Raw genomic sequence first — 18,072 nt, forward strand, 5'->3', positions numbered from 1 at the left:
TCTCTCCTGTAGATTTCTATTTTGTAGAGTTCTCTTTTGTAGAACTATCTTTGTAGAGTTCTTTCTCCTGTAGAGTTCTTTCTCCTGTAGAGTTCTCTATCTTGTAAAGTTCTCTCCTGTAAGTTCTCACCTGTAAATTTCTAACCTGTAGAGTTCTCTATCTTGTAAAGTTCTCTCCTGTAAGTTCTCTTCTGTAAGTTTCTCTCCTGTAGAGCTCTTTTCTGTAGAGATCTCTCCTGTAGATTCCTATGTTGTAGGGTTCACTTCTGTAGACTTTCTGTAGAGTTCTCTCTCCTGTAGAGTTCTCTCTCCTGTAGAGTTCTCTCTCCTGTAGAGTTCTCTATCTTGTAGAGTTCTCTCCTGTCATTTCTCTCCTGTACAGATCTCTCCTGTAGATTTCTATTTTGTAGAGTTCTCTTCTGTAGAACTATCTATGTAGAGTTATTTCACCTTTAGAGTTCTCTCCTGTAAGTTTCTAACCTGTAGAGTTCTCTCCTGTAGAGCTCTTTTCTGTAGAGATCTCTCCTGTAGATTCCTATGTTGTAGAGTTCACTTCTGTAGAACTATCTCCTGTAGAGTTCTCTCTCCTGTAGAGTTCTCTCTCCTGTAGAGTTCTCTCTCCTGTAGAGTTCTCTCTCCTGTAGAGATCTCTCTCCTGTAGAGTTCTCTATCTTGTAGAGTTCTCTATCTTGTAGAGCTATCTCTCCTGTAGAGATCTCTCTCCCGTAGAGTTCTCTCTACTGTAGAGTTCTCTCTCCTGTAGAGATCTCTCCTGTAGAGATCTCTCTTCCGTAGTGTTCTCTCTCCCGTAGAGTTCTCTCTACTGTAGAGTTCTCTCTACTGTAGAGTTCTCTCTCCTGTAGAGATCTCTCTCCGGTAGAGTTCTTTCTTCTGTAGAGTTCTCTATCTTGTAGAGTTCTTTCTCCTGTAGAGTTCTTTCTCCTGTAGAATTCTTTCTCCTGTAGAACTCTTTCCTGTAGAGTTCTTCTTTCTGTAGAGTTCTCTATCTTGTAAAGTTCTCTCCTGTAGAGTTCTCCCCTGTAAGTTATCTCTGTTCTCAGTTCTGTAGAACTATCTCCTGTAGAGTTCTCCCTCCTGTAGAGTTCTCCCTCCTGTAGAGTTCTCCCTCCTGTAGAGTTCTCTACTGTAGAGTTATCTCTCCTGTAAAGTTCTCTCCTGTAGAGTTCTCTCTCCTGTTATCGTTCTTCCTTTAGAGTGTTCTCTCCTGTAAAGTTCTCTCCTGTAGAGTTCTCTCTCCTGTAGAGTTCTTTCTCCTGTAGAGTTCTTTCTCCTGTAGAGTTCTCTCTCCTGTAGAGTTCTCTCTCCTGTAGAGTTCTCTCTCCTGTAAAGTTATCTCCTGCAGAGTTCTCTCTCTCCTGTAGAGTTCTCTCCCCTGTAGAGTTCTCTCCCCTGTAGAGTTCTCTCTCTCCTGTAGAGTTCTCTCTCTCCTGTAGAGTTCTCTCTCTCCTGTAGAGTTCTCTCTCTCCTGTAGAGTTCTCTCCCCTGTAGAGTTCTCTCTCTCTCCTGTAGAGTTCTCTCTCCTGTAGAGTTCTCTCTCTCTCCTGTAGAGTTCTCTCTCTCTCCTGTAGAGTTCTCTCTCCTGTAGAGTTCTCTCTCCTGTAGAGTTCTCTCTCTCTCTCCTGTAGAGTTCTCTCTCTCTCCTGTAGAGTTCTCTCTCTCCTGTAGAGTTCTCTCTCTCCTGTAGAGTTCTCTCTCTCCTGTAGAGTTCTCTCTCCTGTAGAGTTCTCTCTCCTGTAGAGTTCTCTCTCTCTCCTGTAGAGTTCTCTCTCCTGTAGAGTTCTCTCTCCTGTAGAGTTCTTTCTCCTGTAGAGTTCTTTCTCCTGTAGAGTTCTTTCTCCTGTAGAGTTCTCTCTCCTGTAGAGTTCTCTCTCCTGTAGAGTTCTCTCTCTCTCCTGTAGAGTTCTCTCTCCTGTAGAGTTCTCTCTCCTGTAGAGTTCTCTCTCTCTCCTGTAGAGTTCTCTCTCTCCTGTAGAGTTCTCTCTCTCCTGTAGAGTTCTCTCTCCTGTAGAGTTCTCTCTCTCCTGTAGAGTTCTCTATCTTGTAAAGTTCTCTCCTGTAGAGTTCTCCCCTGTAAGTTATCTCTGTTCTCAGTTCTGTAGAACTATCTCCTGTAGAGTTCTCCCTCCTGTAGAGTTCTCCCTCCTGTAGAGTTCTCTACTGTAGAGTTATCTCTCCTGTAAAGTTCTCTCCTGTAGAGTTCTCTCTCCTGTTATCGTTCTTCCTTTAGAGTGTTCTCTCCTGTAAAGTTCTCTCCTGTAGAGTTCTCTCTCCTGTAGAGTTCTTTCTCCTGTAGAGTTCTTTCTCCTGTAGAGTTCTCTCTCCTGTAGAGTTCTCTCTCCTGTAGAGTTCTCTCTCCTGTAGAGTTCTCTCTCCTGTAAAGTTATCTCCTGCAGAGTTCTCTCTCTCCTGTAGAGTTCTCTCCCCTGTAGAGTTCTCTCCCCTGTAGAGTTCTCTCTCTCCTGTAGAGTTCTCTCTCTCCTGTAGAGTTCTCTCTCTCCTGTAGAGTTCTCTCCCCTGTAGAGTTCTCTCTCTCTCCTGTAGAGTTCTCTCTCCTGTAGAGTTCTCTCTCTCTCCTGTAGAGTTCTCTCTCTCTCCTGTAGAGTTCTCTCTCCTGTAGAGTTCTCTCTCCTGTAGAGTTCTCTCTCTCTCCTGTAGAGTTCTCTCTCTCTCCTGTAGAGTTCTCTCTCTCCTGTAGAGTTCTCTCTCCTGTAGAGTTCTCTCTCTCCTGTAGAGTTCTCTCTCCTGTAGAGTTCTCTCTCCTGTAGAGTTCTCTCTCCTGTAGAGTTCTCTCTCTCTCCTGTAGAGTTCTCTCTCCTGTAGAGTTCTCTCTCCTGTAGAGTTCTTTCTCCTGTAGAGTTCTTTCTCCTGTAGAGTTCTCTCTCCTGTAGAGTTCTCTCTCCTGTAGAGTTCTCTCTCTCTCCTGTAGAGTTCTCTCTCCTGTAGAGTTCTCTCTCCTGTAGAGTTCTCTCTCTCTCCTGTAGAGTTCTCTCTCTCTCCTGTAGAGTTCTCTCTCTCCTGTAGAGTTCTCTCTCCTGTAGAGTTCTCTCTCTCCTGTAGAGTTCTCTCTCCTGTAGAGTTCTCTCTCCTGTAGAGTTCTCTCTCCCTCCTGTAGAGTTCTCTCTCTCTCCTGTAGAGTTCTCTCTCCTGTAGAGTTCTCTCTCCTGTAGAGTTCTTTCTCCTGTAGAGTTCTTTCTCCTGTAGAGTTCTCTCTCTCCTGTAGAGTTCTCTCTCTCCTGTAGAGTTCTCTCTCCTGTAGAGTTCTCTCTCTCCCCTGTAGAGTTCTCTCTCCTGTAGAGTTCTCTCTCCTGTAGAGTTCTCTCTCTCCTGTAAAGTTCTCTCCTGTAGAGTTCTCTCTCCTGTAGAGTTCTCTCTCCTGTAGAGTTCTCTCTCCTGTAGAGTTCTCTCTCTCCTGTAAAGTTCTCTCCTGTAGAGTTCTTTCTCCTGTAGAGTTCTCTCTCCTGTAGAGTTCTCTCTCCTGTAGAGTTCTCTCTCCTGTAGAGTTCTCTCTCTCCTGTAAAGTTCTCTCCTGTAAAGTTCTCTCCTGTAGAGTTCTCTCTCCTGTAGAGTTCTCTCTCCTGTAGAGTTCTCTCTCCTGTAGAATTCTCTCTCCTGTAGAATTCTCTCTCTTGTAGAGTTCTCTCTCATGTAGAGTTCTCTCTCATGTAGAGTTCTCTCTCTCCTGTAGAGTTCTCTCTCTCCTGTAGAGTTCTCTCTCTCCCGTAGAGTTCTCTCTCCTGTAGAGATCTCTCTCCCGTAGAGATCTCTACTGTAGAGTTCTTTCTCCTGTAGAGTTCTCTCTCCTGTAAAGTTCTCTCCTGTAGAGTTCTCTCTCTCTCTCCTGTAGAGTTCTCTCTCTCCTGTAAAGTTCTCTCCTGTAGAGTTCTCTCTCCTGTAGAGCTCTCTCTCTCCTGTAGAGTTCTCTCTCTCCTGTAGAGTTCTCTCTCTCCTGTAGAGTTCTCTCTCTCCTGTAGAGTTCTCTCTCCTGTAGAGTTCTCTCTCTCCTGTAGAGTTCTCTCTCCTGTAGAGTTCTCTCTCCTGTAGAGTTCTCTCTCCTGTAGAGTTCTCTCTCTCTCCTGTAGAGTTCTCTCTCCTGTAGAGTTCTCTCTCCTGTAGAGTTCTCTCTCCTGTAGAGTTCTTTCTCCTGTAGAGTTCTTTCTCCTGTAGAGTTCTTTCTCCTGTAGAGTTCTCTCTCTCTCCTGTAGAGTTCTCTCTCTCTCCTGTAGAGTTCTCTCTCTCCTGTAGAGTTCTCTCTCCTGTAGAGTTCTCTCTCTCCCCTGTAGAGTTCTCTCTCCTGTAGAGTTCTCTCTCCTGTAGAGTTCTCTCTCTCCTGTAAAGTTCTCTCCTGTAGAGTTCTCTCTCCTGTAGAGTTCTCTCTCCTGTAGAGTTCTCTCTCTCCTGTAGAGTTCTCTCTCTCCTGTAGAGTTCTCTCTCCTGTAGAGTTCTCTCTCTCCTGTAGAGTTCTCTCTCCTGTAGAGCTCTCTCTCTCCTGTAGAGTTTTCTCTCCTGTAGAGTTCTCTCTCCTGTAGGGAAGCTAGTAAAAGAAAATCACTTGACTGACAACAGCTCCAGTAGTATACATTTTTACATGGACAGAAGCATCTCAACTGCTGTAATCCCACCAGGACCTTCAAACTGCAAGATCATGACCCCAAACCCCTGCTAAGTAATTTAAGAAGTTTTTTAGGCCCCAAAGGTAAAATGTTCTTCATTGGTCAAATCAATACCCTGACCTGAATCTCCCTGGGCATGAATTTCATACCTGCAAGTAAGAGCTCCAGTACCTACAGTACAGCTAACAAACGTGTGTTAAGACTAATCACCAGAGAAGATGGCCAGTGCTTGTCGATATGTGTGAGCCCCAGGCAGTCATTGCTGCAAAGAAGTTTTACCCAAAAACTAAACATTCTAGATTGTTAATTTATTAGACCACACTCATTGTAAAAGAAATGGTTGTACCCAGAAGAAATGTCTTATTGCAATAAAAATAAACTTAACCAGAAACAATAAATAGTACAAAAAAATGACTGATACAGACAAATTTGGTCATATGCATTGAGCTACACATACCAAAATGGTGTGTAACACGTGTAACATAACATGCCAGACGTCTCAGCACGCAGCTGTAGAGGGCACTATCGAGGTCCTGCGATAATTCAGCTCATGCATCTCAAATATTGATGCAGTTCCTGCTGATTTTGCAGTAGAGGTGGAGTGCTCATAGAACATCCAATTATTCCACATATTTTCTAGTTAAGGGTTAGGTCTGGTGATGCAGCTAGACATAGCATAGTATTTCAGTCATCATAATGTTTTCAAGATGGCAGCAGGCTGTGGACAAGCGTTGTCCTGTTGAAATATTGCAATTTGGTACTAAAGATGGTCCTGCTGTCTTTTTGAGTCACTCCATGATAGTATGACATGACTACCCACCAAGTTTCATTTCTATTACTACAATTTTTTTAAAAGATGAGGAAATGAGGACAATAATGCTATAAATACCTTCAGATTATTACCAAACTTGGAATGTCCTAAAACTCTGGGACCCACTATGAGGTCTCGCTAAACTAATAAATGTGATGATTCACATCATAATTCTTGTCATGTGCACATTTCATGTCAAGTTTATCCTCATTCAGAAGATATCACCTCACAGATTGTACAGCTGTGGTAACCTCTGCTGTAACATTAAAGCCTAGTTTATACTTCTACATTAAATCTGTGCTGTAACCCATTCGTGGAATGCACCATAGTCTTGAACACACCTCTCCAGAATTGGAACAATATGTTGTGGCAACGCAGACCATAGCAACTGAGATTGGACAGTTGTCATGCAGCTGTCATCCAGCCTTTTTTTCCACCTTAGGGATGTACTGTAGACGCACAGACACACAGGTATAAATACTCACTGGCGTATTCCACTTACACAGGCTTAGTTTTGCCTCCCTCGATAATGCTGCTATGTTCAGTTTTACTGCTGCTGTAGTCTTTCACACCGTTTAATCAAGCGATTCACAGCTGTAACAACTGTAACTTCTGTTTAAATGTGAGACAAAATGAAATCTCTTTCAGAGCTCTGCACCAGAAAGTTTCCAGTCTTTTACTCATTATATCAGTGCCATACCATTTTAAAATTACAATAAAGTTGAAAAATTGCGATTCTGGGACAATATATCGCCCAATAAAAAACGAGTGTCGTGACAGTGCAGAAGTATGATTTGGCCTAATATTCCATAACTGTTGACATGTCATTATAATAAAGTTTAATCATCAAGATATAGCTAGGTAGAAAATAAGGCAGCCTGAGACAGTGTCTCAGACCTGGGCGACTAATCAAAAATTACTTGAAACTGACGTTAATTCTTAATTTTCCTCTCTGTGTTCAAATACCCTCTCTTTAAAAACATTCTACTGTGTGTGGAGTCACGTGACTCCGTCCCATCCAGTCTGCGACATGACTGAAAGCGACATAAAGTAGATGTGTTCATCATTCTTTAAAACAAATGTTCCTTAATCATTATCAAGCAAAAATGATTAGTTAAATCTTAAGTTAATTTGAAGTAATATCATCCAACAGTAATGTATAATATTCTGATATGTAATTGTTGCTGTAGATTCTTTTTTTTAATACAGATTGATACATAAAATAATTTGCTCTTTTTTTTCTTTCTTTCGTTCCTATTTTCTTTGCTTTTTTATTTATTTATTCTTTTCTTCTGTTGGATAGTTACATATACACCTCTTCAGCTGTACATCTTCACTTGTCTCCCTGTCTGTATATAACCATAGAGAGTTGAGGTTTACTGCAGGAGGCACTTGGGGCCAGTGAACTCCTTTTTACTTTGTGCTCAATCACAGCTTTTGTCTTGTGCATTATCTGCTTGAAGCAGTCCCGTGTGCCTCCTTTGTAGATATGTAGCTATCTAATGAGACTGTTGACCTGCTATTCTTCAACCTGTGCATTTCTTTTGTCCACACACTTGATGATCTTATTCCTCAGATCTTTTTCAGCTCATTAGACACACAAACAAAGGCTTGTCTTATGTCCTCGTAGTACGAGGTGATTGAGTATGTACTTTTTTTTTTGTTTGCCACGCTGTGTTTGAAATCCTTACATAAGAAACTTTGTCTTCTTTTTTTTCTTGTTCTACAGAGATGTTGAAAGAGTTGAACCAGCAGCGGCGAGCGAAAGAATTTACAGACCTGAAAATTATTGTTGAAGGCAAAGAGTTTGAAGTCCATCAAAATGTTCTAGCTTCCTGCAGCTTGTATTTCAAGGACATGGTTAAAAGGTTTGCCTCTCTCCTGTCGTTGATCCACTCTGTTCTTTTCGTAGGGCGCATTTGTGTGGCTTTCTTTACCTCCCCTTCTCTTGCAGGTGTGAAGACAGAGGTTCCTATCACAGGGCCAGTAGCCATTCCTTCTGTCCCTCAAATGAATGTATTTCATTGTTGAAAAAGGTCAACACTTATCCTGCCCTTTCATCTCCATGGACTAAATGAGCAAATTTCCATTTTAATGGGCAAAAAAGTTCCATGACTGGGGGTTTTCTTTTGTAAATGTATTGTAAATGTCAGAACGAAATGGGGGAGATTCGGAGCAATGCGTCAAGTGTATCAGATCAGCACTTCACTCTACCTCTCCCATTCAAGTGTTCGGAGGTGCTAGCCGTCCTGATTTATTGGCTACCTGCTGTGATTTGCTGCATATCTCTGAGGGAACTAGCCGACTGCTTATTCATAAATCCACCCAGAGCCTGTGGTAAGAATAAACACAGTACACAAACTTCAATACACAGGGGGGTCTCCTAATGGTTTCTGAAATATTCTTTTGTTTCCGGGCTTTAGGGGGAAAAACGGGAATGTCCTATTTTTTAACCTTCTCACAGCTATCGGTCTGCAACTTGGCATCTTTACCCCACTTGAGGAAAGTGTATGTTAGTTGAAGCATGTACTGTAAGCAATAATTGATACTCCAGTGAAACTGCAGGAGGGTAGCTCTCCAGGAGGAGAGTTGGAGCAAACTGTGATGCACAATATATCCAAAAGTATTCAGACGCTTCAGTGGGTCTGTGTCCTCTAGAGCAGGGCTTCTCAACATTTTCCAACTTAAGGCCCACTTGTTTGTAACTAGAAAGCACAGTGGCCCATAATGAAAGAAAACTAAACATTTTTTTATGTTGTTAATGTTAATTGTTCAGAATTGGGCCTGAACAATTGCTTAAAAGTTACATTGTCCATTTTAGTTCAGTATTGTCTTCAGTGATTTGTGCAATATGTATTTATTTGTGTTTAATATGGACAGAGAATGGCTACTTTCAAATGTACTGCAATACTACTTACAGGAAAAAAATAAGAGACCTCTTCAGTTTCTTAATCAGTTTCTCTGATTTTGCTATTTATAGTTATATGTTAAATATGTTACGAGTAAAATTAACATTGTTGATTTTAAGAAATGGCTGAAATAAATAGCAAAATAACAAAAGAAGATGCAGAGCTTTCAGACCTCAAATAATGCAAAGAAAACAAGTTCATATTCACAAAGTTTTAAGAGTTCATAAATCAATATTTGGTGAAATAACCCTGGTTTTTAATCACAGTTTTCATGCATCTTGGCATGTTCTCCTCCACCAGTCTTACACACTGCTTTTGGATAACTTTTTTCCCACTCCTGGTGCAAAAATTCAAGCAGTTCAGCTTGGTTTGATGGTTTGTGATCATCCATCTTCCTCTTGATTATATTCCAGAGGTTTTCAATTTGGTAAAATCAAAGAAACTCGTAATTTTAAGTGGTCTCTTATTTTTTTCCAGAGCTGTTTAATAATACCCATAAAAACAAACCACGTTAAATAATTAAGATAAATTAGAAACAATACATTTTAGGAGCTCATAGTTCTTTTGTCATTTATAGCGTCAGATTTTTGGCTAGATTAAGTGTAAGGGTGGGTTTAAACATACTTTGGGCTAGGATCTGCCAATCCTGTTCCCAGCTGCTTAGAAAGCCGAGCACGCCGGGCCAGCAAGGGAGAGAGAACATATTCTGACAGCAAAGTAGCAAAATCTGATAGAGTACTCTAATCAGCGAGCCAAGAAGATATTACTGTATTTATTATCACTGATTTAGTGGGTATATTTTAAACACGCTTGATCTCTCAATTTATACTTAGCCTTAACTTTTATTAAGTGCCAATACCAGCCCACTACAGACCACTGCCTCTCCTTGAGGACCGGCCTCCGGACCACTAGAGGGTACTTCATGACCGGCTGGTGGTCCGTGGCCCACAGGTTGAGAAGCCCTGCTCTAGCTAGCTCCAGTCAAATTTAAGATGATTTAAAAAAAAGTAATTAGTGAAACTTCTTACTGGCCTCACTGAACTGATGCTCTTTCAGCTTAAAGCAATCAAATCCTCATCTAGAATCTTGTGAGTCATATTTTATTATTTATTATTATTATCGTAACACAGATCTGACTTTTATAGGGCTTTGGAAACATCAAATATTATCTTTTCAAAACCGACTTGTCACTTTCATATGCAATATATTTATATGTAATTAGGGCTAGCCGATATTGTAAAAAAAAAAAAAAAAAAAAAAAAAAACTCAATATTCAAATATATGAGATTGATTATGATTTGGATTAAAATTAGACCATTTAAAGTGATGCACAAGCTATTGTTTCCATTACATTTATTTTTTTTATGAACAGTTAGCATCCCTTTTCAACCTCACATGTAGCTTTTATGTTATATTTATTAATCAGTTTAAGAAAAATGTAAAATATTTAAATCACAGTTTTCTGAGAGAAGCAAATGTTTATCTCCTGAGATTCACTCTGGTAGCTTCTATATATAAAGATGTTCAATCTCCATTATCCCATTTTGAAAATCGCATAAAGACACTAATTTGATTAATCAGTTTAATTGGATTAATCTACCTCCCAGCCCTAGATTAATAATATAATATATTTTTCTCACATCAGTAACAGATTACAGTCACAATTCCTATTGTTTCTTTTTATAAATAACTAGTAATATAAAGTAGTGATATTCTTTCACAACAACAAAATATTGCTTAAGGGGAGTCCGATTTTCCTGGGTCAGAATTTGGCACAACACCAGCAGCATGTCATTTCAGAAACAGATTTGTTCACATTTCAGACAAATACTTGTAACATTTATTTTACAGGTCACAGATACACTTATATTTTGAACGTGACCATAATGTGAACCATAATGTGAACTTTTTACAGCAAAGGATGAGGAACAGCCTATATTCCTATATAGAGATTTTATAGAAGATTTTTACATCCATATATAGTGTACGTGGAGTGCCTTCTTCTTCTTGTGTGTTGTAAAAAAGCCATGTCTGCAGTGCTGCTGTAAGTAGATAAAGTGATTTCATAGAATGTCGCCTTGTGTCCCACAACAGTGCCAGACAGACGTGCACAATAAAAGAAGCACGACACCCGGTCTGCAGAGACTCAGGATTCCTGTTTTGAACTCCATGATGTGGAGATGCCTTGGCTGATATTAGCTTCTTAAGATGAAAAGCTTTTAGAGGTGAAAGAGATATTGATTGTAAAAAATGTCACTTTGTGATCTTTAGGATATGTGATAAATGCCATATGTGGCTCTTAAAAACATGCAGCCAAAGAGAGATGTAGGAAAAGTGGGGAATGGAAAGATGCCCAGATTAAGTAAAAGCTAGATGTGCCCTGAGAGATGAATGACAGCCTTACAAAAGCAGCTTGGGTGTCGGGCAATGCTTTGCTGCTTTGCTTTGAATATCATTCTATTTTCTGTTGTCTAAATGGATTTTTACACCTTTGTCTCCTGCTGTCAGTGGTGAATGCACAATGAATTAATCTAAATGCCACTTTATATGCTTCACCTAACATGTATTTCACTTTTCAATCTTTAAGTTGTAGTTCGATGTTTATTTCAAGGTTAAAACACGAATCCATTGAATCACGCCATTAAAGTGTGCAGTCTAACCACTGGATGGAGAACGTTGAGCCTGATACACACGTTTAGATTTGTGCACTCAAGCTCAATTTGTATAATGCCCTTATTACACATCATACATGATGCAGTGAAGCCTCAAGGACAAATTTAAAGTGGAACTTTGGCCCTTTTAGATTGTAAATTTGGTCTGGGCCTTTGCTTTCCTATCTTGCGAGCAGAAGCTATGAAAATTGCATTAGGAGCAATAACAGCGAGTGTAGATTCGACTCTGTTCTCAGTGGAGCACAAAATGTGCTGATACACTCCTCTAAGCTGTTTGAGTTCCACTGCCGCTGGAAGGTGGAATAGGACGAAGTTTAGCCCGAGAACATTGCAAGCTTTCACCGTCTCCATCCCAGAAAGAAGCGAGCGCTTAAATAACAATGATTGGTAAAGGCAAAAAGTTGCTGGATGTCCTCTTTCACACAACGAAAGAACAGGACATGCTCTTTCTTTTAAACCAAAGAGAAAAACACAAATTACATGTTCATAACATATACTCTTAGACACAAGGGGCTTTTTGTGAAAAGTGTGGTGGGTTTTAAGAAGATATAACAGTAATAATCTTGTGTGGCATCGCTGGAGAAACCATTTGAAGGGAATTTATTTTAAGAGTGTAGTTTTCTCTGTGTTTATGTAAGGAACAGCAGTTTAATGACATATTAAGGCTGCATCCACAGGTATCTAGATATTAAAAACAAAACTGAGATTTCATTCCCAGTAGTGTACTGTGCAGACCACCAAATTATGGCCTCTAAATCATGACAGAGCTTTATTTATTTGTAATAGAACAGTATTTTCATTTATTCATATGTCAAAATCTGAAATGTAGTGCATTTTTGTGTGTAGATGTTGTAGTTTTTTAAGACTTTTTTTTTTAAAGAATTTATAATTCAACATATAGAAAGTGAGGGGTATTTAAGGTTCAGTCAGGAACATGCATGTTTTGTGATGTCAGTTTTTTTTTTTTTTAAAGCTCTGTTTTTCTCTGTTTTTTAATGACATTTGAGTAACCAGAGAGAGCATCAAAGCAGACATGGACTAATCTGAAGCAGAAGCAAAATCATAAACTTGTAAACACCCGAGGGGCAAAGACAAGAAAGAATAAACCAGGAATCAAACAGAGATCATACACAAAATTTCAAACAAACAGGGAAATGCTCTATGTTCAATGACATGAAGTGTTAGCAATACATCACACTGAGGGAAGGAAACAAATTGATGTTTTCTTTACATTGGGGCTAATAGAGAAGCACGGGTGATGATGATTAGTAATCAGGGGACTACGAATGTGGGCTAGAAGGCAGAGTAGAAAGTGTGATACGTAATCAACAATACAGAAAATAGAGCTTTCATAAAAACATTTTGGAGAGTGCTGTTAAAAAGCTCAGTTTTCTGTGACCAAATATATTGTTGCATATGGATGGGAGGTTAAAACCAATATCTGGATACCTGTGGCTGGCTCCTAAATTACAGGAAGTCTGAACCTGGCCCCAGTGTTTTCATTCATATCACCCAATACCCATCTCATTGTATATTCACTAGAAATCCTTTCCCAAGACTTGCCATTTGATCTGACAGAATCAACTATAGAGCAAACGTCAGACACTGGACACAGTTTCTGCTTGATTATATGCTTGTTCCCACTCAGGTCATGTATTACCAAAGATTGACTTAACAATTCTGATCTTTTTGAAGATGTTTCATGTCAAGCATATCAAATTTGAACAAAATATCGATCGTTTGATTGACGCATGCTTTGGACTGTAATCTCAATTTGGTATCAGAGGACCTGCCGGCCTGTGATGGGCATAACAAGCCATGCTTTGAAAGGAGAACCGGCCGTGCATTGTCTGGCTGTCTGTCATTTTTGGCACGTAAAAAGCAGCATGCTTATCTAATCATCGGTAAAGATCACCTCCTGCGTTCCTCCTGCTCAGAGAAAAGCGGAATTAAACAGCAAATCACCTCTTTAGCAAATCATCCGTTTAGCGGATCTGCATTCTGATACAATGTGCAGATACAATCTGTTTAGAGCTGCTCCGCTTGTATTGTGATAAAGATGAGAGGCAGCTCCACATAAAAAAAAAGAAAAAGAAAATCATGTCTCTCCAGAGATTCCATATCATTTATTTTGTTGTTTTTGTTGTTGTGCTTTTTTTTTTTAAATGAATATTTACCCTGTGCCTCTGGCAGTTCATCAATCATGAGTGCTGGCTTGATTCTCGCTGTAAGAGAATAATGGGAGAATGTGGTGGGGAGTGGGGGGTGGGGGGGATCTGAGGTTGTAACGCAGAGTGAATGTAGTTACTCACTCACTCACTCACTCACTCACTCACTCACGCACTTCACTCCACTCTAGCATAATAGGTCATTATGCATGTTGCCTGTCTCTCCTGTCATGAAGATACATACTTTATGCATACAGAGATCATCGGATGTTCCCTTATGGCTGGGAGTGTAGGAATGAAGTCGTCAAGCATGAATAATAAGAGCATGCATATTTTACACAAGATTATATGACCCCTTTTCACAAATAAGGGGTACCATTGCCTCAAGTGGTGGCTAACGGCGGCATTCATTGCTTAAATATGGGGAATTATTTGTGATTTACCATTCAGTTTCCTCATTGACCTGACTGTCATTATTCTACTCTATTTTGTCAGTTCAGTAATGATTATGATTATAGTCGGTGCAGGAGAAGAAAGGTACCCTTTCAAATCAGTATATTTGTTTGATCTAGATCAAGACTGTTGTAGTGTTGTGCGATTGAGAGGCTAAATTATTGTTTGCGCTGCTAAAAACAGAACACGCTCAAGAATCCATCAATTCAGATTCCGCTAAGCGAATGACTGATCGCACAAAAGGACTGTGCTGACTTTACTAATTTGATTTTTTTTCCTCCGCTCTTTCTTTCTCTCACCCACATCCTCACACCACTCGGTCGCCCGTTGCATTCGCCTTTTCTTTTTGTACTATTTCTACTCCTGCACTTACAACTGACACCTGTAAACTGCATTTTTTTGTTTTTTCTTTTCAGGAGTAACATTCTTGATTTTCCAGCCACTTCCAGAGATTTACCCCTCACCTCAAACTCTGCCTTTACCTTTTCATCCCCAAGTCAGGCCTATACGACAACTAATACACCAGTTCGTACGCAGGCCATGCTCTACTTTGTTTTTGGCAGCTGCTGAAAGCTTTGAGACTTAAGCCCAGGTCCCAGTCATGGAACGGTTCCCTCCACACATGAAGGATGGCTGCTGGCTCCCTGTGGCAGGACTGACTCTCCACCCCTCTCCTTCCCTGCTCTCATCACTCTCGATCTGTCTATCTGTCTGTGTCTGTCTCTTCGTGCAACTTCATCTAACAGTCTGTCCATCTGTCTTCATTCACAAACACATGTCCAATAAAAAAAAAAAAAACGAATGCATTTGTTAACCGTGCATGGAAATGCAACCGTAGGCATTTGGTTCATTCATGTTCGAATTGCTAGCATCTATATTGATATGTATGTTGGACTCTCTTAAAAATAAAGGCGCATGAGGAGAAAAAACATTCTTGGTTACCTAAAGAACATATTTCTTTTTAGCCCAGTCAGACAGTATTTACATTCATGTCCTTGTATAACAAGTTCTTATACATTTCAACCCTTTTGCAAGAAATTCTGTCTGCCCAGACTGAGTTCTTTTAGCTCAAGCGCTTCTGCAGTTCTGTAACATTAGACATGTAGTCTTTAATGCATAATCTTAATAGAGACTAGAGATATACTATCTGTTATATAATTGGCTGCATTGTGAACGTACCCGGTAACTGTTCACATATTTACCTCTGTGCAGCACATGTTACTAGATAGAGGCTTCTATATGTTACAGCAGCAAGCACAAATCATTTGGACACTGCCCCTAGAGTTTTCCTTTATAAACTACACTTTGTTTACGTGTATTATACCATTTTTTGTGGATGCTCACAATCAGCACATCAAATGGATACGCAAGGCAACCATAGTGCTTACATGAGTGTGTAGTTAACAGCAAGTATATCTCTAGCCTAAGGAGGGATGTACAATTCACACATTTGAGGGATGCGCTGTATGTTGTAAGATGACTAAGTAGAATTAAAGCTGATTGTTGCATCACGTTTAAAAGCAAGTGTATCTCTAGCCTATTTCAGAATTTTGAAGATGCGCTGTATGTTGTAGGAAGACTAAAGATCGATAAAATTAAGGCTGATTGTTGCATCACATTTAAACCTGAATGTTGAGATCCTTTGAGTAGGACCATACTTGCGAAAGGTTGCAGTTGGTTAAAGCAACAGACTCATTATATACTGTATAGTATACATAATATAGAATGAAAAAACTCAACAGCCTTGGAGCCTTTATTTTTGAAGAGTTCAGTTTTATGTTCGCAAATAAAGAATATGTGAACTGAGTGCAGAAGAAAATGCATTACACTGTTGTTTATGTCAATGCCAAGTCTATCTGCGCCAGACATTACTGTCCAGCTGGCATTACAGCTTTTCTCAACCACATGGCCTTTGCTTTTTTGTTGTTTTAAGAGGCTGTTGTGAAGGAGTTTTGTCTCTCAAGCACACATCCAGATAATAGAAGGTTATAGTTTTAGACTTTTACCTGGAGTCCATGAATGCATCTCCCCGAACAGTGGATCTCAGGCTTGCAGAGCCTCCGCCTGCCACTCACCCATAACGAGATGTACTTTTACCTATGGGCTTCTACTTTGGGCTACTGCTCGATTAGGCAGGCCATTCAGCCTGCACTTCCCATATGCATACAAATATATAAATATATATATATATATATATATATATATATATATATATATATACATATATACGTACTGTATGTGTGTGTATGTCTAAGAGTGTGTGTGTGTGTGTGTGTATATGTGTGTATTATGCATGAAGCTGCATAACAGCCGATACAGGTTTTCCCCTCAAGCCCTCAAGCTCTGCTACACTTCTCAGAGACAAGCTCACACTTTTCTTTGCTTTTTTTTTTTTTTTTTACCCCAAAACCCTGAAAGATTATATTTCCAAAAAAAAAAAAAAAGACCCAGGTCATTTAAAAAACTAACTGCATGGTTTTAGTCATTGCTTTCTAAACTCCCCAGCTCTAACACTTTTCCCCCCCTGCTGCCTCCAGGTTGGCCAGTGAAAACAGGAATGGTGAAAAGATGAAGATGACGATGAACAACATCAGCGCTGACGTCCTGGAGCTGCTGCTGGAGTTCGTCTACACCGGTTCCCTCATAATAGACTCAGCCAACGCCAAAACTCTGCTGGAGGCGGCCAACAAGTTCCAGTTCAACACCTTCTGCAAAGTCTGCGTGTCTTTCCTGGGTAAGTGGCCACAGGGGCCAGTTCATCATGAGGGTTTTAAGTCAGGATTTCCTTTCATCTGTGTGGGAGTTATGTGGGGCATACTCATGAAATAATCTTGAGCTAAGGGCTATCATTTTACTCTGTTAAGAAATAGGTTAGATGTACGTCCTCAATCGATCAAATGCAGAATTCTAGATTAATAATGCACCATTGTCATTGTTAAAACAAGTTATTTGTCCAAAACAGCAAAAACAACTGATGAATAAATCACACTTTTGTTGTTTTAAATTAAGCAAATGGGCTCCCAAGTGGTTAAAAAAATCAAATCTGCTGTGAGTTCCACATTCACACTTAACATGTATCTTTAACACATTTTGCCATGCTGGATCTATCAGCTCCCTGTCTGTAATCATGTCTATGACATTTATGTTTACAAATAAAGCAAAAAAAACATAGAGTAGTCAGGAAGTAGGCACACTTATTTTCATTAATTTAATTGTTTGTAATCGGTCATATTCTATTTTTTCCCATTTTCTCCCTAATTTTCACGGCCAATTACCCAACCCACTTATTAGGACTGTCACTAGTGAGGGTGAAGAATAGCACATGTTACCTCCAACACATGTGAAGTCAGGCTCAGCTTTTTTTTTTAACTGCTGCCGATGCAGCATTGCTTCGGAGGAAAGCGCAACAATCGGTTCAGATACATCAGCTCACAGACACCTTGTACTAAGCGACATCATCCTTTGGAGTGATGTGGGGAGAGAGAGTGCCATCTACCCACCCAATGAGTGAGAGCAAGGCCAGTTGTGCTCCCTCAGGACTCCGGTAGCCGATGGAAAACAACATAAACAGGATTCGAACTGGCAATCTCCTGATTATAGTGGCAGCGCTTAGCCCGCTTGACCACTCTGAGCCCGACAATCAGTCGTATTCTCATCTAATCCTGAAGTTGTGTTAGAAAGCTGTGTGTTCTGTGTGTGATGCTTGTGATGCACAGTGTCATTGATGTGGTCTTTTGAATATAGAGTATTCAGTTATATACCAGTGTACAGCAACCTTTCAAATCAGTATTCAGTGGTTAGTACCGTTAGTACCTGCCTAAAGGTCCAGGTAACAGAGAACGTCATAAAGATGTTTAACAGCATTTTGAAAAGGTTCCAGGAAGGTTTGCCTGTAACATTATAGAAATAATGTTCTAGGAACGCTTTGAAAATATGTGATATAATAATAAGTAATAGCAATAGTAATTGCAGCAACATTACCAGAACATACCAAAACAATAAAAAAAATTATGTATGAACATCCAGAAATCTTGACAAATTTAATGTTATAAGAATGTTAAGTGTAATATTCAGTAAACATTTTACTAACCAAACATTTTTAGCTGGTGTGGTCCAAGGGAGGAGAGCCGGTAAACCAACTGCATGGTCATTTAAACTACGGTAGTACAAATAATATACAGCTCTGGTAAAAAATAAGAGACCACTTAAAAATTATGAGTTTCTTTGATTTTACTAAATTGAAAACCTCTGGAATATAATCAAGAGGAAGATGGATGATCACAAGCCATCAAACCAAGCTGAACCGCTTGAATTTTTGCACCAGGAGTGTCATAAAGTTATCCAAAAGCAGTGTGTAAGACTGGTGGAGGAGAACATGCCAAGATGCATAAAAAACTGTGATTAAAAAACAGCGTTATTCCACCAAAT

General features: G+C 39.8%; 1 protein-coding gene across 1 annotated transcript in view; it reads left to right on the forward strand.

The window, feature by feature from the left end:
* LOC103042905 (kelch-like protein 29) overlaps nt 1–18,072 on the forward strand; it is a 153,251-nt gene that overhangs the window by 62,299 nt on the left and 72,880 nt on the right. The window contains exons 6-7 of the mRNA XM_049463972.1: nt 7,172–7,310; nt 16,182–16,378. Coding sequence (XP_049319929.1) covers nt 7,172–7,310; nt 16,182–16,378 — 336 coding nt within the window. The remainder of the gene's footprint in view (nt 1–7,171; nt 7,311–16,181; nt 16,379–18,072) is intronic.

This window comes from Astyanax mexicanus, chromosome 14 (genome assembly GCF_023375975.1).
Source record: "Astyanax mexicanus isolate ESR-SI-001 chromosome 14, AstMex3_surface, whole genome shotgun sequence".
In the NCBI taxonomy this organism is placed as follows: domain Eukaryota; kingdom Metazoa; phylum Chordata; class Actinopteri; order Characiformes; family Acestrorhamphidae; genus Astyanax; species Astyanax mexicanus.